Below are 20,716 nucleotides of genomic sequence, written 5' to 3' on the forward strand. Positions count from 1 at the left end.
AGAGACACAGTAATTATGGGAGATTTCAATCTCCCGTAATTACTGTGTCTCTCCCCTGAGATATCCTTAGAATCTGGTCTGTCAGGACATCATCCAGGGTCTCAAGTTGACCTGGAGGGCAATAACATATCCCCACTGTCAGGCCTCTTTCCCTGTCAGAACCCCTAAGTTTCACCCAGACTGCCTCTACCGAATCCCCATCTGTGCTGCAATCTATCTCACTGCATCCTATCCCTTCCCTGAAGTATAAAGTTACGCCCCCACCCCTCTTTCCCTTCCTGTCCTTTCTAAAAAGGTGATACCCCTCTATGTTCACATTCCAGTCTTGCCTTTCATCCTGCCATGTTTCTGTGATTCCCACCAGATCATACCCTCCTATTCCCAAGAGAGCTTCAAGCTCTTCCTGCTTGTTACCCATGCTCCTAGCACTGGTGTACATGCACCTCAACTCCTTCCCACCGCTTCCTTTCCTTGGAGTTCCCGGCCTCCTCCTTCCTCCCACCTTGCCTGATACCTGGCACCTCTCTGTAGGAGTCCTGTCAGTCCCTGCAGGTCCTCTAAAAACCTGCTCCCAGAGCCCTGATCCTCTCCCCACACTTGTCCAATGCAGACACGTTTCTGGGGGGCCTGAACACCCCCCCCCACCAGCTCAGTTTAAAGTCTTCTGGACGAAGCTCACTGGAGCATCTCCAAAGGACCTTTTCCCCATCCTCGTGAGGTGTAACCCTTCCCTTGCCAGAAGTCCATTGGCAAGAAACCGAGTGCCGTGGTCAAGGAACCCGAAGCATTCCTTCTGGCACCACACCCTAAGCCAGTCGTTCACCTCGGAGGCCCTCCTGTCCCTGCCTGGCCCAAATCCCCGGACAGGTAAGATCGACGAGAAGGCCACATGGGCCTTTAGCTCCCTGAGTTTCTTCCCCAAGGCCTCCAAGTCCCTGGTGATCCCGCCCACACCCTGCCTGGCCACGTCGTTTGTGCCACATGGATCACCAGGAGCGGCTGGGACCCCCGGAGCGAACGAGACGCTCCACTCTGTCCTTCGCATGCTGGATGCGTGCGCCCGGCAGGCAGCAGACCTCCCTTTTCTCCAGGTTGGGGTGGCACACCGCCGGCTCAGTGCCCCTCAGCAGGGAGTCCCCAGCGACAATCACCCGCCGCCGTGTCTTCCCGGTGGTGGTGGGTGGCCGTGTCCTGGCCCTCGCCTCTTCTGCAGTGGCCCCCTTGCCGCTTGTGGTCCCAGGCTGGGGGTCCTGCTGGTCCCCCGAGGCCCCTGCCTCCCCAAGCGGAGAGAACCTGTTTCCCAGATCCAGATTGGTGACATGCCTCCATGTCTCCCCGGCTGCTCCTCCCGTGGCCCCCCTCAACCCTTTGCCCGGAGGGGGGCTGCTCCCGGGGGGCCTGGAGAGCTCTCTCGGCCCTCAGGCCCCTCAGCTTCTCCTCTAGCAGGACCACCTGCTTGCACGAGGGCAAGTGTAGCCCTGCCTCTCCCGGGGGAGAAGGGCGAACATGTCGCAGCTGTCGCAGCGGCAGCAACACCCGTGCCTCCCGCCAAGGCCGTCTCCTGGCCTGCCATTGGGAACCCCTCAGAGACCCTTCCTTGGTCCCCCGCCTTGTCTGTCCTGCAGTTCCCCTCACTCGCCCAGTTCTCCCAGGGAAAAACCCACACATACACGCAAGGATAAAATAAAAATTTAAATTAAAAAACAAAAAAGGGAGTCCCAGGCAGCCCGGGCCACAGCTCAGCCCTTGCCACGTCGCCCTCAACACATCACTGCTGGAAACAAAAACCCTCAGCCTCCGAGGGAAGGGAGTCCCTGGGCAGCCCGAGCCGCAGCTAAGGGACGACGCCAAGAGGCCAGAGCCAAGAGGGCTGGCAGTGGCCGAGCATGGCCTTATCAGCCCCTCAGGCCGGTGGCCCCACCCCCTGCTCTCTCCTGGCCCCTCTAGCCTCTCCGGCCCCGCCCCCTTCCTCTCGGCTGCTCCTGGCCCCCTGCTCCCCTGCCCAGCCCCTACCTTGCCTTCGCCAGGCCCCTGGCCACTCAGCCCTCTCTCCCGCCTGTCCGCTCCCTCCTGGCCCCTCTGGCCCCGCCCCCTTCCTCTCCGCTGCTCCTGGCCCTCTGCTCCCCTGCCCAGCCCCTACCTTGCCTTCGCCAGGCCCCTGGCCACTCAGCCCTCTCTCCCAGCCTGTGCCTCTGCTGCTGGAACCGGGGTCCCATTTATCTGCCTACAGCCCCTTCGCCACTGGCTGCCAGTTGGCGTCTTTACACTTGCTTGATCAGGCCCCTCAGCCAAATTCTTGCTTCATGCTTGGACAATGACACAAGTCCAAAGGCTGCGAGTTCTACTGCTTGGGCAGGGTGAGTTGAGACCTGGACAGAGTTAAGAGGCCTTAAGCAGGCAGGGGAAGTGTGAGGCTTGGGTTTGGTCCAGCTTTCAAAGCTGCTTTGTCTCGCTTGCATGCTGGGTTAATGGCCTCCTCTTGCCCCTCAGGCCTTGGAAGGAGAGCTGAGCACCCTGTCAGCTTCAGTGAAACGGGATCTGGAAACAGCAAAAGCAATTGTGGCCAGGCCTCCCCGAGAAGTCCCCGAGCAATTACTGAAAGCCTTGGAGAAGGACGCCAAGAACCTTCAAAAGTCTTTTGGCTCTGTGAGTGAAGCCTTGAACTCGTGGCTGCTCACCCTTCGCGCTGCAGCAGAGGCAGAAAAGGTACTGCTCTCCATGGGGCTGGGAAGCTTAACAGCTGAATGGAGGCAGGCAATCATTGTCTTATTCAAAGAGAGTTCCTGTGCTACGCAGGAGGGGTGTTTTGCGACACGCAGGGCAGTTCCTGACTCCCCCACTAAAGGGGGACATGAGCATTCCAATATGTGCACGCTTGCAGACCCCACGTGAGCTGCGGTCCCAGATTCTCCCCTGCAGGCGGGGCGTCTGTGTGTAGGGCTTTTCTCTCAGGGGGAGCAGCCAGAGATGCAGGCCGGCCCCAGTCCCACCTGCACTGCTTGGCTCTGCGGGTGATACGAATCGGCAGGGGCTGCACGGGCTCGATGGTGCCGCTGCGAACGTTGCGAGGCCTTGCTAAACCTTGAGCGCAGTGTGCTAAGTCATGTCCATGGCTTCCCCTCGTAACCAAAATGGCAAGGTGCTCGAGCTTTAGTGCTGATGCTGCGATTCAGGGTTCCATCCCTGTGTTGCGTGAAGGATGGCAGGGAGCACCCGCTGTGCCAAGTACGAGCTCCAGCTTTGGGAGCCACGAAGGGGCAGTGCCATTTTTCAGTCAAGCGCTCACGGGGGGCAGGGAGGGTTCGGGAATGAGGCCGAGCGTGCGTGGGGCATTAGGGCGAAGCAAGTGCCGTCCCTGGAGATGCAGCGCTCCAGCCACGTGTAGGGCTTTTGCCGTGTGGGTCGTGCTACCAGGTCAACAGCTGCTGCTGCCAAGACGCAGTTATGCCCTTTCTTGACTCCTTCCAGTTTTCCTTCACGGTGGCCTAGCGGTTGTGGGAATATGGGTGCTAGCTAAGTTCCCTTTGAAGTGGGAACTTGGCTGTTGCCACTTCCCTGTTCCTGGCTAATGAAGCGCTGGCTGTTATTTTCTGAGCTACTGGGCAAGGTGAAGAGACCCCACATAAAAAGTGAGGAGAATGCCTCCCTCACTTGGGGAGAGTCCAAATTCCTGAGCCGTCACTTGTGCTTGGGGCGCTCCCTGAGCTCAGCCCCTGTGCCCGGCATGCATCTGGGCTTGTAGGTGAGTTCAGCCCCTGGCCTGTTTATGCAACGGAAGAGGCACTGCGCAGGGTGACCGCCCCCAGTACGTCACGAGTCCCATGTGACCAAAATGGCCGTGCAAAAGATGTCCCAATGAGGTCATCACAGTTCTTAAAAATACTGGGAAATACTACTATTTTAACCTTTTTTCAGAATGTAATAACCAGGTTTTTTACTTCATGTGTGCTTTTTTAATCACGTGGATCCTCAGGGAGAAGATGTCTTTTTGCTTCAGAAATTGGCCTGTGTTTTGTGTTAATCCGTAATCTTGGCACAGACCAGCTAAAATGACAGTTTTCATTAAGGGCTGATAGCTTGGCTAGTCTTGGTTTGCCCTTCAGCTCAAATTCTGGTTTCAATCTTTATTTCTGTTTTTGTTTTGAGGCGAAAATCCTATTGTGGCATGAAAAGCTGCAGAGCCGACTGCAGGAGCTGCTGAGCTGGGTAGCCGACACCTCCCAGTTTCTCAGCAGTCTGGAATCCCGCCCCACCACTGATGCCAGCAGCCGGAATTCCTGCCTTTGGAGCTACATGGTAGTCATAGCAACACCTCTGGATAAGCCTGGCTGGGGCGGGGGGGGGGGTGAGGTCAAGCTCCCACAGGGAGAATCTCCATTAATCACATCTTTTGTGGCTCCCCTCCCCCGCACCCCAAGCCAAGGAGCTTAATTTCTGTACCTCCTGCCCTTGGGGCGTCACTTTTGGCCGAGCTGCTCCCTCATCCTGCACTTCTGGCCATGAACCGCAGCATGCCCTGACGTCTCCATATTTGCGGAAAGCACTTGGCCAACAGGGAAGGCAGCTGCTTCGACCCCTTCTGGTGCACTTTCCAGCCACTCTTAGCACAAGGAAGACCGTGCTGGTTTGCGTTAATGGACGGCGGCTGCCCACCTTTCAACGCCATACTCTGGAGCGTGCATGGGGGAGTTCAGGGCGGCCTTTCCTGGAGACCACAGTGGATGACGGGAGGGAGGCCGCTTGCCACTGCCTCCCCCCCTGTCCAAGATGCTGGTCAGCAGCCCGCATCTCCTCTCCCTTGCCCAGCCCCCTGGCCGGCCGTGGGGCCCCCTCGCGAGCTAGCAGAGCCTGGACTGCATGGGAAGGGCGCTGCTCCACGCCGGCCTTCCGAGCTGCCTGCAGGATGCGCGTGCGCAGGGCTAAAAATAGGCCCCGATGGCCAGTTGCCCCGGCGGTTGTTTTCCTCCCTCTAAAATGCTCCGCCACTGTTCCGCCTACGGCATTTTCATTGTCTGTGACTGCCACGAGTTATAACCATCTATGGCCATGAATTCGGCCGACTGATGCGTTGTTTGAAAACCGTTTCCTCCTGTTTGTCTGGAACGTCAGGAGGCCATTTGGTGTGCCTGAGCTCGCTACCGGTTCCCCTCAGAAAGCTCAGCTAGGAAGCCAGGCCCTTCCCTGGCTGGGGAAATAGCGGCCCTGCTAGCCGCTCCCTTTCCCCTTGAGATAAAGTGTGGCTTGCCGTTTCATTTTCGAATGCACACACAGAGCGTGTTGAAAGCGAGCCGAGGCTCCTGTGGGAGCTGGGACGTCTCCCTGCCCTCCTCGTGCCCGGCCCCAGGCTGCCTCTGCTCCCTGCCTGCCTCCGGCAATGCGCTGAGCCTCCTGGGCTTCGAAGCACACGGCCCCAGCACATCGCTTGCGACTAATCAGCCCTCTCAACAGGCCTGGGCTTGTCGGAGGCCTTCTGGGCCACCCTCGGGCTTGCCACACCCAGAGGACGCGCCGTGCCCAAGGCTCTGCTGGCCTGCCGTGGAGCCGCTTGGTCCGAGGGGGAAACGGGCTCCCTCTCGGGCCAGGCAGCTTGCTTGTGGCTCTCCAGCCCCACACAGGAAGGGTCTGGAAAGAGTGATCGGCCCACAGCAGCCTGCAGTGGCCCTGGGCACGTCCCGGGGCCAAGGGGGGAAGAGAGGGTTCGGGAGCCCTCCTCTGCAGGATCAGGGAGGGGCCCAGCCTAAACGGCTGCAGGGGGTGGCCTGGGAGCCCCAGCTGGTTTAGCACGCCGTGCCAGCCCGCCACCCACCCTCTCCCAGTCGGTCCCTTCCCCTCTCACTGGCTGCCAGGGAGCTGCTCTGCTTTACAGTCCCTGGCCACTCACTCAGATGGCTAATGCTCAGCATACATGTCACATAAAAAACCAAACGAGCCAAAGACTGCTTTGAGAAAGTAGCTTTGGATGGGTATTATCTTCTGGCCTCTCAGGGAGAAGATGCACCACTCTGCCTGTGTGAGTTGCCTCGTATCTGGCAGAAGCTGCAGACTCGGGAGCGTTCGTGTTGACCCTGTTTTTTCTGTTGCCCTCTCTTGGCATGGTCAGGAGCAGAAGAAGGCCCTCGCAGAGACCAAAGCTCAGCTCGAGGCAACAGCCTTTGACCTCCAGTTCTTCATTTCTGAGCATGCTCAAGACCTGACCCCTGAGCAAAGCCGGCAGCTGCTGAGGATGCTGAACAAACTGCAGGGGTCATTCCGGGAGCTTTCCGAGAGGCTGGTCGCACGGGCAGAGGTCCTGCAGGTCTGTCTCCAGCAAGTGGAGCAGACAGATCAGGTGACGGTGCTGGGGCAGCAGGCGCTGCATCTAACGGGGACCAGCATGTGTGCCTTTTCTTCTCTTAACACCTCTGGCGCTCTGCACATAACTTTTCACGCGTACCCCTCTGCAGTGAAGTCATGCCGTCATAACAGCAGTGCACTGGCTGCTGGTTCCATGCAGAGGGAGGCTTAATTTCTCTGTCTCGCTTTCCTGTGACAACTTTCTCTGGGCGAGGGGAGGGTAAGCAATTATTCAAGGTAAGAGGCCATTTTGAGAAGGTTTTGCCCTTGCAATAAGGCTGAATTTCCGCTCCTGACATGGAAGGCAAAAGTGATGTCCTGGGTGGAGTAGGAGGAGAGAAGGGGAGATTTAAATCCAGCACATGAGCAGCTGAAGCGTCATGGGGCAGTGGCACACTCAGTATTTGTTTGCTGCCCTCCAGAGATGTTTTAAGTGCTCACCTGCACATACGAAGTATGACTGCAGTAGACAATAGGCAGTAACTTAGATCAGACACATACACTAACTTTGGGCTGTCGAATGTGCCCACGCATGCATTCCTGGTGGAAAACCTGGACCGGTTTTTGGATGCTAAATTGTTTGTTTGGATGCTAAATGGGTGTCAACTTCATGCCTTGAAAATGCCGGCTTCTGGGCACCCCTGTAGCTCCCCTGACACTCACACATGAATTGTAGAATGGTAGAGTTAGAAGGGCTCAGGAAGGCCATCGGGTCCTGCCCCTGGCTGTAACTCCTATCTGTCTCTCGCCCTGGGAAGGTGCACGCAAGCTCCTAGGGAGACAGAGAACCGAAGTTAAGAAAGCACGTCCATCCTAATAGCAGCAAACTGGAGATTATGTAGTGAAATGAGGACTAGGGAGAGATGGTCATTTGCTGAACTGCCCAAGAAATGGCAGCCAGGCCCCAGGTGAAGGCAGGGGTTGTGCGCCCTAGCATTCCGTGGAGTTTGGATGAGGTGGGGGAGCCACGAGCGCCGAAGTCTGTAGCCCCGGCCTGCACCATGCGAAACCGTTGGCCGCTTTGCAGATGGGGGGCGACGGTGCCAACCCTGCCCTGCCAGTGGCTGCCACAGAGGCTCCTGCCTCAGCCCTCCCGCCGGCAACAGAAGGGAGGGTCAGGAGTGGGGATGTGGATTTCTGGAAACCTCTGCGGTAGGATACCTTCCTGGAACGTCTCTGGCAATTTTTCTGACACACTACCTGGGATCTGACTTAGCATGCCGCTGGACTGAACTTAAAATCCCATGTGCACCATGTTTTTCCGACTAAAATATTTCACGAGGGTTTTGCTACAAGTGAGCTTCCTTATTTTTATTTTTCCCCCTTAAGCCCGTTTTTGTGGAACATCTAAGTTCAGTGGGATTTACTTTTTGGTAACGGTGTTTTGAGTGTTTTTGTGGCTTAAATTGGAATATTATTATTAATAATCGGAAATTATTTTATTGAACATACTTGTAAATATTTTAAGACATAATCACAGTATACATTTTCTTACCATGTATATAAACATGTATATACACATTTAAGAAAAATATGAAGGCACTGGAAACAACATACGAATCTTAGCCTGCACAAGCAGCAGTGCATTCATTTGAAAATTTCCTGAGAACAGTCCCATGAAATAAAGTTAATTACAGCTTTGAAATTGCCTAATTTGACTGACACTTAATCTTTCACTTTAACTCCTTTTACTGATTTATATCTAGAGATGTACAGTGGAAATTTTGGGAACACAAACAAAACCTCTTTTTAAATCAGGACCAAAACTAGACATAGTGCTAAACTGCATCTCTGGGAAGCACGCCAGTGGTTCCTTCGTTAACGGCAGGAGTGGGAAGGTGGTGCTGCCCATCTGGGCTCCGTTTCCCCAGGACTGATAGCAGCGACGGGTGGGGAGATAACAACTGGGAGAGGGGAAGAGTGAAGTCTCTCCAGCTTTTGTCCTGTGCTCTTGATTTTAAAAATGTTTTTGAAAAATGATGCACTTCCGGGTTTAGCATTCCGTCTGTTTCTGCCCTTAAGTAATGCACCTTGGCAGAGCAGGCTGCTTGCTTGCATAATCTGTTCTTGCCGTCCGGTAACCGCATGCCCTCCTTTCTCCGTCAGGCACAATTAATACAAGTTGTGTTTTGTTTAACAGTTGCCCCTCTGTAATGTCTGCCTGTTCTGCCTCTTGTCTTGGTTTGTATTAACTAGTTTGCTTTGCCTTTTCAGATTCAGTGTATTCTCATCCCTAATGGGAGAAGAACTCATTCTGCTGCCGAGGAGGGCTTTTGTAGAAACGCTCTTTCTCTGCTCAAACGGCTTCTGTTGTTTGGCTTAAAGACTGTCAGAGAAAAGCGCTTTCTCTCGTTTGACACACGTTTGTATGTTGTGGTCATCAGGCGCCAGGGGAAAGAGAAATGGCGCATTAGCTGAAAGGATGGTCCAGGGTGGCACATCATGCTCAATCGCTCCAGTGATGCTCTGTTGGCTATGCACCGAGAGGATGATTTGGGCTCGGTTTGGCACACTGCCCCAAACTCTCTCTCTCTCTCCCTGCTGTCCTTGACCCCAGAATTTATGTTTCTGGGCTCACAGCAGTTCTGCAAGGTCATTTGCTTGCCTCCCAAGTCCCCATGTATCTTTTCTTCTTGTGACTGGGATGCAGAAACGAGTCTGCAGGCACAAGCTGGGCAATCAGCTTCCCATCTCGGGGGCATAAACAGCACTGCTTTCTACATGGCAATTATGTATGCTTAGGTTCAAGGGCTGTAATTGTTTTCTCCTCAGTGGGAGAAAAACAAATGAAAAACATTACCTTGGTACGTAAAATTGTCAAGGACTTTTCAGGGAAAGTCTATGGGAAGACCAGATTTCTGCCACCGCTCTTGCATTCCTGCAGTGTCCCCAAAGATGCTATCATCTGTTTTTCAAGTATCAGTCAAGGAAAGGGCATTGGGTCAACCCCAGTCATTGCACGAGTGGTTGCTTAAACATGAAAGAAAGGGGGAAATTAAGGAAGGTGAAAATATTTGGATAGCAAATGACCCAGTTTGCAACAAGCTGCACACTGCTATTCCAGACCCTGTTGGGAGCAGAAATAGTCAGTGGCAGGTGAGAGAGAGAGAAAGTGGGACAATTAATCTTTTAGGCCACGACTTCTGCTAAAGTGCTTTGTGTTTTGACACTCGTCCGACTTGTATTTCTGTTCTCCATTATGTAATTGAGAGGCCTTAACAGGCTCCTATTTGTTTTTAAAACTCCCCAATTCTAAACAGACACTGCAAGAACAGGAAGCAATGCACAGCCGGAAACTGGAAGAGCTGCGTGCCTGGATGGACCAGGCTGAGAAGCAGCTGCTGGATCCACAGGGAGTAGCCGGTGAAGGAAACCTCTCCGTGCTGGAGCAGTGGCGGTGTGATGTGAAGGCAAGCGTGCATGTGTAGAAAGGGTCAGGGGTGGAGAGCACGTGGGAATGCTCAGTTCCTGGTCTCAGCCCCCCCTCCATGACCTTTCAAAAACGTCAGCTGGGGCTGAAGGAAGCTGCCTCTTCTGGCAACCCGGCTGGGATGCTCTGGCGCTTTTGCGTGCATGTTCAGCCAGTCTCTGACCTGAGACATCATTATCTCTTGGTCACGATTCCTGGGCAAGCTGCCATGATGGCTCCAGACTAGGATGGCTTTGAAGAAAGGGATCCAGCACATTCCTGAAGCAGTAGGCTGTCGGCGGCTCTGTCTCAAAAGCAGGGTGCTGAGTGCAAATCCCCGTCCTGCTTGTGAGCTTCCCAGAGGCAACTCTTTGACCACAACGGGAACAGAATTAGGCAGCTTTTGGCTCTGAATCCAGCAGGCCCCTCTTATGTTCATGGTGCTTGACGTGACCCCTGAACCGCTCAGAGCCATGTTCCCACGTGCTTCCCGGCTTTCCTCTGCTCGCAAGGGCCTTGCGTAACCGTCCTCGGGGAGCAAGGATATGGAGAGTGGGTATTCGGCCACTGGCCAGACTGCTAGAACTGCCCTGGGACTCACCTGTCCAGGCAGGTTCCAGGAGAGCAAGGGAGCTTGGCTCCGTGGAGGGTTCTGTGCATGGCCTGCGGATCGGTCCCAGCAAACTGCTCCAACGTGGTGTTTTTTACCGACACATGCAACATTGCCCTTTCCTTCAAACGGTGCGTGTTCTGACTTGTGGGCTTTCGTGCATCATGCGGGTGCCTGCAGTCAATGCATGTATTTACTATGGTATGGAATTTATTTTTTAATAGGAGGTGTAAGGGACATTTTTGTACAAGAGGTAGCAACTAAAGCCATCCTAAAGAAAAAGAAATGAAAGAAAGCAAAATGGCTGAGGAAGCTTTACAAATAGCTGAGGAAAGGAGGGAAGCGAAAGGCAAGGGAGAAAGAGAAAAATACACCCAATTGAATGCAGAATTCCAGAGAATAGCTAGAAGAGATAAGAATGCCTTCTTAAATGAACTGCGCAAAGGAATAGAAGAAAGCAATAGAATAGGGAGGACCAGAGATCTCTTCAAGAAAATTGGAGATATGAAGGGAACGTTTCATGCAAGGATGGGCATGATAAAGGACCAAAATGGCAGGGACCTAACAGAGGCAGAAGAGATTAAGAAGAGGCGGCAAGATTACACAGAAGAACTATACAAGACAGAGCTGAATGTCCCTGATAACCACGATGGGGTGGTCACTGACCTCGAGCCAGACATTCTGGAATGTGAAGTCAAATGGGCCTTAGGAAGTCTGAGCAACAACAAAGCTAGTGGAGGCAACAGTATTCCAGCTGAGTTATTCAAAATCCTAAAAGACGATGCAGTAAAAGTGCTACACTCAATATGCCAGCAAATTCGGAAAACTCAACAGTGGCCACAGGATTGGAAAAGGTCAGTTTACATTCCGATCCCAAAGAAGGGCAATGCCAAAGAATGCTCAAACTACCGCACCATTGCACTCATTTCACATGCTAGCGAAGTTATGCTCAAAACCCTACAAGCTAGGCTCCAGCAGTATGTGGACTGAGAACTACCAGAAGTACAGCAGGATTTCGAAGAGGCAGAGGAACTAGAGATCAAATTGCCAACTTACGCTGGATCATGGTGAAAGCTAGGGAGTTCCAGAAAAACATCTCCTTCTGCTTCATTGACTATGCTAAAGCCTTTGTTTGCGTGGATCACAACAAATTGTGGCAAGTTCTTAAAGAGATGGGAGTACCAGACCATCTTATTTGTCTCTTGAGAAACCTATATGTGGGTCAAGAAGCAACAGTGAGAACTGGGCACAGAACCACTGATTGGTTCAAAATTGAGAAAGGAGTTTGGCAAGGCTGTATACTGTCGCCCTGCCTATTTAACTTATATACAGAGCACATCATGAGAAAAGCGGGGCTAGATAAGATTGCTAGGAGAAATATCAACAGCCTCAGATATGCAGATGATGCCACTCTCATGGCAGAAAGTGAAGAGGAACTAAAGAGCCTCTTGATGCGGGTGAAGGACGAGAGTGCAAAAGTTGGCTTGAAACTCAGCATTAAGAAAACTAAGATCATGGCATCTGGTCCACTCACTTCCTGGCAAATAGATGAGGAAGAAATGGAGGTAGTGACAGATTTTATTTTCCTGGGCTCCAAGATCACCGCAAATGCGGACTGCAGCCAAGAAATTAAAAGATGCTTGCTCTTGGGGAGGAAAGTTATGGCAAATCTAGACAGTATACTAAGAAGCAGAGACATCACCCTGCCAAAAAAAGTGCATCTAGTCAAGGCTATGGTTTTCCCAGTTGCAATGTATGGCTGTGAAAGTTGGACCATAAGGAAGGCTGAGCGCCGAAGGATTGAGGCCTTTGAATTGTGGTGCTGGAGGAGACTCCTGCGAGTCCCTTGGACCGCAAGGCGACCAAACCGGTCAGTCCTAGAGGAGATCAACCCTGACTGCTCTTTAGAAGGCCAGATCCTGAAGATGAAACTCAAATACTTTGGCCACCTAATGAGAAGGAAGAACTCCCTGGAGTAGAGCCTGATGCTGGGAACAATAGATGGCAAAAGAAGAAGGGGCCGGCAGAGGATGAGGTGGCTGGATGGAGTCCCTGAAGCAGTCAGCGTGAGCTTGAGTGGACTCCAAGGGATGGTGGAGGACAGGAGGGCCTGGAGGAATGTTGTCCATGGGGTCGCGATGGGTCGGACACGACTTCGCGACTAACAACAACAACAAGGGACATTTTTAACTACTCTAGGTAGGGTTCATGATAAACGGCAACCTTAAATAAGTGAGCCAAATCACTGTTAGGAGGAGTGCCGGTTTTATCATGCCAGATATGTGAATGCTTTTGTATTTGATTGTGCTGGGTTTTTATCAGAGTTTTATATTTTAATGGCATCTTAAACCTGTATTTTATAGGTGTCTTACAAAGGTAATAAAGGGGTCGTCGTTCTTTTTGTCACTGCCCTCAGGACCTCCAGCAGAGTGTGCACAGCCGAGCAGCTTCCTTTGCAAGCACCTTGAAAGCCGCAGAGGAGTTCCTGGAGGAGAACCGAAGCAAGCTGGATCCTGGGGAGCTGGCATCCTTGCAGGAAGGGCTCGATCAGGCGAAGGAGCAGCACCGGTCCCTGCTGGAGAGGGTGGAGGCGGCACAGAAGGAACTCGAGAGTGCTGTGAGCTCCGCAGTGCAGCAGCAGACGGAAAAGGTAGCAACGAGGCCGTGGCCCTCGCCCACTTCCCTCATGGACAGGCACCCCCAGGCCAGACCATTTCTCATACAACTGGCAGTTCTCCAGCCGCGGGTCCATCAGATGCCCTTGTATTAATGCATGTCACGTCCTCTCTCTAAGAGTGTTAGTACGGCTTTCATTGACCTTGTTCGCAGAGTCACCACAGCCCACCTCTAGGCACCATTTTGTCCATTCAAACCATGGCATCTGACCCTAGTGAAGGTGGCACGCTGGGGTGCTTAACAAATAGCCCCACAAGCAGCAATGTGGGATGTTATTGTCACCAGCCCAGCAAGTGACCCTCTTTGGGTCAGTGAGGAGGGTCAGCCAGTGAGGGTAATTTTGCAGCAAGCACATGCAGAGTAATTAACGAGCCACAGTGCCCATAAACCACACTGTGATCAGGCGTACCAGGCCATTGGTTTGTAGAATGTTGAATAGCCACTCAACTGTTTGCTGGTGGTTTCAGGGTCTGGAAACCCGTGTCATCGAATCTGGACCCATAAACCAACTTTTTCTCTCATTTTTCATTTAATCTTTTTTTTCTGAACAGAGAGTTTCTTTTATTTTGATACGTTATCTACCAATCAATTTAGGAATGCCAAATGAAATACCTTTGAGTTACCTAAATAGCAGCAGCTGTTTCTTTCCCTTATTTGTTTTTCCAGTGCAGGCGGAAAGAAGTCAGAAAAGTCTGTCACAGGTGTAAGGACAAAGAAGCTACCTGGATTTAGGCGCTGAAACATTTTGGCAGGCCAGAGGTGGTCCAGTGGTTTGAAGCTGTAGCAGGTCGCACCAGCAGCTGGTGTTGTGGTCCAGGCCTGTGGGGCTCAGTGAACGAGGACGGGCAGATAGTGTTTGAGAAGCAGGATTGCCCCCATGGGGGATGGGATCCTGAAAGTCTTCGTCCACCCGCTGTGCCCACAGGCAGGACCATGCCGGTGGGACTGGCTTCGCCCCTTCTTGGAGCACCAGTTTCAGCCCGGCCTCCTCCACAAGGGCCAGGCTCCTCTTCCTCCATTGCTAGCTCTGCGCATCTCCACCCAGCCACTTTCCACGCTTCTTCCCCCTGGAGCCTTCAGACAGGGCAGCTCACAGAGCCGGAGAAGTCATGCTTCTGTGATAAGACCACAAAGTACTTGAAGACACAGCTTGGTGCCCTTCAACTCTATTAGACTACAACTCCCACAATCCCTGAACAACATGGAAATTGTAAGGCAGCACATCTGAACTAGAGCTCCTTCCATCAAATTGATCAAGGGTTATCCTCAGTAGGTACCTGATCACAGAATCATGGAATAGCAGAGTTGGAAAGGGCCAGGAAGGCCATCAAGTCCAACCCCCTGCTGTTGTAGGACACCAGTTTACACCATCCCACTCAGATGGTTGTCCAGCTTCTTTTTGAATGCCTCTAGTATGGGAAAGCCCACCACCTCTCTGGGCAGCTGGTTCCACTGTTGTATTGCTCTGACGGTGAGGAAGCTTTTTCTGATATATAGCCTGAACCTGGGTTGCCGCAACTTGAATTGATTATTCCATGTCCTGCACTCTGGCATCAGCAAGAAGAGATCTTGACCTTCTTCTTTGGGACAGCATTTGAGGAACTTATAAAGGAATATTATGTCCCCTCCTCCATCTTCTCTTCTCAAGGCTGAACATGCCAGTTCTCTCAGTCTCTCCTCACAGGGCAGTGTTTCCAAACCCTGGATCATTTTTGTTGCCCTCCTCTGGACCCTTTCTAATGTTTCTGCATCTTTCTTAAATCATGGTGCCCACAACTGGACACAGTATTCCAGATGAGGCCTGACTAGTGAGGAGTATAGGGGAACTATTAACTCTTGTGATTTGGAAGTTATACTTTTATTAATGAACTCCAGCGTAGCATTTGCCCTTTTGGCAGCTGCAATGCAATATTGGCTCATATTTAGCCTGTTGTCCACAATAACACCCAGGTCTTCTTCAGTTCTGTTGAGCCACGTATTCCCCATCTTGTGTGGATGCCTTTGGTTTCTCTTTCTAGGTGGAGGACTTGACCCTTGTCCTTATTGAATCCCCTTCTGTTGCTTTCAGCCCAGCGTTCAGGCTTAACAGGAGTGCCCTGGCTCTTCTTTCTTTCTTTCCTGGCTCTTCATTTCTTTCTTCTTTCATTCTTTCAACCCTGTTTTGTATCATCCATACATTTATCAGGCCTTGTACTTCCTCATCTACATCATTCATAAAGGTGTTGAACATGAGTGGACCTAGGGCTGAGCCCAGCAGCACCCCCTCGTTGCCATTCTCCGGTTTGTGCAGGTGCCATTGCTGAGCCCTCTTTGTGTCTGATTTAGCAGTCTATTTTGGCTTCGCCTAGTAGTTTTTCTGTCTAGCTCCCTGTGTTTCCACACAGAGGGCTGCTGGTGCTACAAGTGAGAAGGCATCGTGTAGGTATTACACGATTTCTTTCTTAACACATTTTCTGTGGTAAAGAGAGAAGATGAGCACTGAGGTAACATGGGAGAGTTATGAGTGGGAAAGAGTGAGCCATTTTGCCCCTGTAAAACTGAGTGAGCAAGGCTGGGCCATGGTACCCTAAGACTGTCATCTGGAAGCATCCTATCTTATCAAAGAAACCCCAAAACGTCCACAAATATGCCTTTGAAATTTGAAAAAATTTAATTGGAAATAAAATTGGAAAATTGAAATTTGTGCTTTGTAATCTATTTGCCCATTCCCAACTTTTCTTTCCAGGTTAGAGCTGTCAAAGAATTTGAAGAAAATCAGAGGAAAGTTGAATCTCTTCTCCAATGGGTGGCTTATTTGGAGCATCGCAAAGACGTTGCAGGCCAGCTGTACCCTGTGGAACAAGTAGCTGGAGATGGAGGAGTCCAAGATACTCTTGATGGCCAATTGATGGCAATGGACAGAGCTGAAGAGGATCTCAGTTTGTTCTACGACAGCTTGAAGGTGGGAGGAATTGCTGGATGGAGGGTTGCATGAAAGACTTGGGTTAAAATCCCAACCAAGCTATGAATCCCTTTGCCGTTAACATTTCCTCGCCAGTTGGAAGAAGCCCCCAGGGCCTGAGACTAGGAAGTTTTGATTTGCATTCGCCATATGCCTTTGCAGAAATACTGAAAAATATAAAACCAGCATACTAAGAGCAAGAAGACAACACATAGTCATCATATATATAGAACAATGCCAAAATTTGAACAAATGAATCTTTAAAAATTACAATTTTGAATCATGCTCAACCTGATTTCAATTGCTACTGCTAAAAATTTAGCTGACCGTGCAATCACCTACTTGTCCTGGTCGGCAAGAAGAAATACACAGAAGTCAGATGAAGGACTGACTTCTTAGCCAGCAGGGGGCAAATTAACTCAGGCCTGGGAGATGTGCAGAGCTGTGGAAATGCCTCCTTGTCCTGAAGGTCGTGAGGCTTTCCTCTCTGGCCCAGAGGGGCCAGGTTCTGATTTGGAGGTGCCCGTGTTAAATGCTGCTTTCATGTTTTTCAGGTTCACCACCAAGAGCTTCTCTCTCAGCAGCAAGATGTCATTCTGACCACGCGGTCAGCCCAGGCCTTCCTGGACAAGCAGGGCCACAATCTCATGCCAGAGGACAAGCAGGGCCTCCAGGGGAGGCTGGAGGGGCTCAAGGACCGGTATGCCTCTGCTTTGTCTCAGGCAGAGGTGCAGCTCAAGCGAGTGCAGGCACTCCGTGATGAGCTGCAGAAGTTTTTGCGGGACCAGGTGGAGTTCGAGGCTTGGCTTGAGCAGGCCGAGCAGCAGCTGGAGCAGATGCACGAGAGAGATGGCAGCCTGGAGTCCCTCCCGCCCCTGCTCCAGCAGCAAAGCCGCTTCTCCGAAGATGTGCTCTCCCACAAGGGGGATCTGCGGTTTGTCACTATGTCAGGGCAGAAGGTGCTGGATGCAGAGAAGACGGTGGCTGCCGAGGGCGGAGGGCTGTGTGTGCCAGCCGTTGCAGCCACGGGGGCCCTGGTGAGGAGCAAGCTGGACAGCGCCACCACGCGATACGGCGCGCTCCACAGCAAGGTACCAAGACTGAGCGGCTCTGCTGCTGGCTGGTGGGCCTGGACCTGTGGCTCGCACAGTGTGGCCTCATTCCTTCAAGGGGAGGGCGTGCAGGGGGGCTGAACCAGGAGCTTTCCAGGAGTGGGAAGCGGGGCGGAGGCAAAGGGGCAGGCCAGATGCCAGAAAGAGCAGAAGAGGGTGGCTCAGTTGTCTTACTGGCAGTAGCTAAATTTCAGCCTCTATACTAAGGAAAAACCTGGGAGCATCTGGTGAGCCCCAGAAGAGCCAGAGTGGGACTCTGGGTTTGAGGTAATGCTCGGGTGTACCCCTGTTGGGGCACCGACATGTCATTACCTGCGCAGGTAGCCGTGAGGACTGCAACGTGTCAGAAGGTATGCTTGCTAGTGTCTTGTGAGCCCACAACCAAGTGAGGCTGTCCGTCTGTACAGCCGCCTCTATCATGAGGCCGTTTCAGTGGGTTTTCTCGAACTGCTTCTTATCTGCATGCGTGGGCCATGGGGTCTCCCTGTGTGTTGTCAGGTGTGTGCCCCGAAGTGTGCCATCCTCTTGGGTAAGAGAAGCAAACTAAACAGAGGTAGAGGGCGAAGCGTTTCCGCCTTGCATGGTCTACATCTGTTTTTGTCTTTTTTCACTCGATCACTCGCACCTGCTAGCTTTGAGAGCAGGACGCCCAGCCGGGGTTGCCTAACTGTGAAGGCCTAGCTGGCCTACGTAGCGTGGCCCCAGGTATGCACGTGCACCTGGGAGGCTCCGGCGGCATCCAGCCGGCCCTCTCGTCCAGCCTTCTCTGCGACAATCGGAGATGGCTGCCGATATGGAGTGGGAATTGGGCGAGGGCTGCCAGCGGACTCTGGCCTGCAGCCTGTGCCTGGCCACCGGCCGCCCTGCGCCTGCTGTCAGGCACCCATGGCCCCTGCCCTGTCTGCCCCCACCTGTTTTGCAGTGTTCCGCCTTTGGCTCTCACCTGAGCGTGCTGCTGGATCGCTCCCAGCGGTTCCAGGAAGTGGTGGCATCTCTCAGGCCGTGGCTGCAGGAGAGCGAAGGGGCGGTGGCAGACCTGCTCCTGGAGCCCATCTCCCCAGACCCAGCCGTCCTGCAGAAGCAGCTCGCCAGTGCCAAGGTGAGGCCGGGCGGCTCCAGGCCAGGCACCTCTGAGGTGCCAGGGGTTTCTTGCTCAGCACCCCCAGAAGCCAAACAGACCACGTGGCACAGGTCTGCCGTTTTGCTTGCTGGGGACTTACTTGCCACATGGCTGCCAGCCAGCCTACCGTGCAGGGAGGGGTTGGTGTATGACCTTGGTGGGACTGGCCCCTTTCTGCAGCCACAGAACGTGTGACGTCTGCATGCAGGAGTCCCAGTGCATGGAAAAGGGTGTTTTCCTCTGTGCGGACGAACCGCAGCTGGGTTGTACATTCTGGGATTGGGGTGCGGTGGTGCTGAGTGGCACAGGGTGCATCCCTCTGCAGAAATGAGCTGCCAGCCCTTGGTGCAGCCCCGGTGCTTCTGCTCTCCTCTCACATGCTCTTGCTCGGTTGGAACAGCACCTGCAGGAGGACCTTGCTGAGCATCAGGTGCCTGTGGAGAAGCTTGAGAAGGCAGCGCAGTCCCTCCTGGAAATTCAGAACTCGCCTGTACCTGACTGCAGGGAGATTCGGCAAACCACAGGTAATGGTGGAGATTGGAGAACCTTCCTTGGGGCCAGCTGTCCTGCAGGCCTTGTTCTGAGAACTCCCCAGGGAATTGTGGGAATGGGAAGAGACACTCCGAGTTCTCGTGCCATGTGCCCAGTGGCCTCAGGCTCCAGAGAATGGTGGCATTTCTGGAAGAGCCCTTGCAGCCGGGATTTTGCCCTTCGACCGCTGTAATCTTCCTGCGTGGCGTCTGCCATTTGTCTGGTGCTCTTTCAGATTCCATGGTGAGCTGCTTCCAGCGCCTGTCTGCCCAAATGGCAGAGCATGCAGACCTTTTGCAGAAGTCCATTGCACAGTCTCAGAGCGTCCAGGAGGGGCTGGAGAGCCTCCTTCAGTCCATGGCAGAGATTGAGAAAAGTCTCCAGAAGAAGGACATGGCTGCCTTCTCCTCCACCTCCCTGCAAGAAGCTCTCGCCACAAACATGGTAAGAGCATTTCCTTAGTTTCCCGTCACTGGTTTCCTTTGCAAAATCAGAGCTTGTCATCTGCATAAATGTATTCTCAGAGCAATAAGAGCTGCATCAGAAACTTGCCAATTCCCATATTTTCAAGATGTCCTAATGTTTCTGTCGCAGCCGCAACACACAGCACATCAGCCTGGTTCAGGTGAGGCGAGGAGTCTTTCTGCTTTGTTCTTGTCGGTGGGTTGTCCGGTTGTGCAAATGCAGCCCAGGTCACCCGGCTGAGTGGCTTTTCCACACAGCCCACCCTGAGTGTCCCAGGGTTGTTGGCACCCACCGCGGATCATTGCATTGTCCAGACCGAGATGACAGAGCCTACCGTGGGTGAGCGCCAGTGAACAGCAAGCCACCGGGCGAGAGCAGCAAAACTCTCTCCCCACTCTTGGCAGGCAGGCTCCAGAGTGCCTGAGCAGCACGTTGGAGGGGCTTCGCTGTCTGCAGTGACGTGCGGCAGCTGTCCTTGCGGGTGCCTCAGGGGAGACCTCCCCGGGTGCCTGCAGAGATTCCCACGATCTGCGCCTCCTTGCCAAGGCAGCCCCGTGTGGCTGGTTGCAGTGGAGTGGGTGCCCCGGCACCGCCCTGAGCTGCTCCCGGGGACTGGCTGGCTGGGGCTGTTCCAGGAGCAGCCGGCTGGCTGGCCGGCCAGCCCAGCAGATGGCCTCCTGTGAGAGAGCCTCTCGGACACGCTCATCCCTCCCGGGAGTCCCCTGGAGTGCTGCTGGGAAAGGAGCAAGGCCACCACACTGCCACCGCCCGTCTGTTCACCACAAAGGGCTGTGTTACTAGCACCTCAGCCGTGGGCTTCGCCATGCGTCTCCCATTCTACCTGGCTGATGGTCTCTCTGGCTTGGCCTTTCCCAACCTGGCGCCCTCTGTACATGTTCAGCTGCAGTGCTCATGAGCCCCAGCCAGCACAGAGTGATCTGGAACAGTGAGAGCTGCAGTCTGAGACCTCTGCAGTGAACCAAGGGAATAGGGGCCTGCAGAAATCCGAGTCTGCCAGTCAAATCTACTGCGGAAAGAGCTGGAACCCCAGGAGGGTGGGAGAAGAACAGAGGGGCGCAACACCCTTCCCCAGCGCAGGGGGCATGTCCCTTGGGAGACCGTTTTTGGCACTCCTGTCTCCTTGCTTGCCTGCCATGGGCACCTGGTCATCCCCAGATCCTTGTCAGACCTGTTTGGGGGCCCTTATCCAAACCTTTTGTTAAAGCATGCGGTGAATCGACCTGCAGTTAGTACGAGCGTGCGAGCCAGGACTTTGCATGGGGCTGCCGGGATCCCACTGTGGGACCGGCTTTTCTGGGTATTTGACGATGGCTGTGGCTCCACCAGCCTGCCCACGGTGTGGGCTGCCGTGGGGCCTGTGAGTGCGCTGCAGCGCATCTTCTGCCCCTTTGTGCTGCTTCCGCAGAGCACGGTCCCTCACCCTTCCCTTCCCTTCCCTTCCCTTCCCTTCCCTTCCCTTCCCTTCCCTTCCCTTCCCTTCCCTTCCCTTCCCTTCTGC

General features: G+C 53.4%; 1 protein-coding gene across 17 annotated transcripts in view; it reads left to right on the plus strand.

Annotated features, from left to right (window-relative positions):
- The window catches only part of MACF1 (microtubule actin crosslinking factor 1), a 291,688-nt gene that overhangs the window by 167,837 nt on the left and 103,135 nt on the right, over window positions 1-20,716 (plus strand). For 13 of the 17 annotated variants that reach the window (XM_044419421.1, XM_044419429.1, XM_044419419.1 and 10 more), the window contains 10 exons: window positions 2,491-2,706; window positions 4,147-4,296; window positions 6,101-6,328; window positions 9,594-9,743; window positions 12,769-13,002; window positions 15,754-15,969; window positions 16,524-17,060; window positions 18,004-18,180; window positions 18,602-18,725; window positions 18,968-19,176. In XM_044419421.1, coding sequence (XP_044275356.1) covers window positions 2,491-2,706; window positions 4,147-4,296; window positions 6,101-6,328; window positions 9,594-9,743; window positions 12,769-13,002; window positions 15,754-15,969; window positions 16,524-17,060; window positions 18,004-18,180; window positions 18,602-18,725; window positions 18,968-19,176 — 2,241 coding nt within the window. The remainder of the gene's footprint in view (window positions 1-2,490; window positions 2,707-4,146; window positions 4,297-6,100; window positions 6,329-9,593; window positions 9,744-12,768; window positions 13,003-15,753; window positions 15,970-16,523; window positions 17,061-18,003; window positions 18,181-18,601; window positions 18,726-18,967; window positions 19,177-20,716) is intronic. The other 4 variants (XM_044419433.1, XM_044419435.1, XM_044419436.1 and 1 more) reach the window with 1 other exon arrangement.

Source organism: Varanus komodoensis, unplaced genomic scaffold (genome assembly GCF_004798865.1).
Source record: "Varanus komodoensis strain SLA01 unplaced genomic scaffold, ASM479886v1 scaffold103, whole genome shotgun sequence".
NCBI classification, from domain to species: domain Eukaryota; kingdom Metazoa; phylum Chordata; class Lepidosauria; order Squamata; family Varanidae; genus Varanus; species Varanus komodoensis.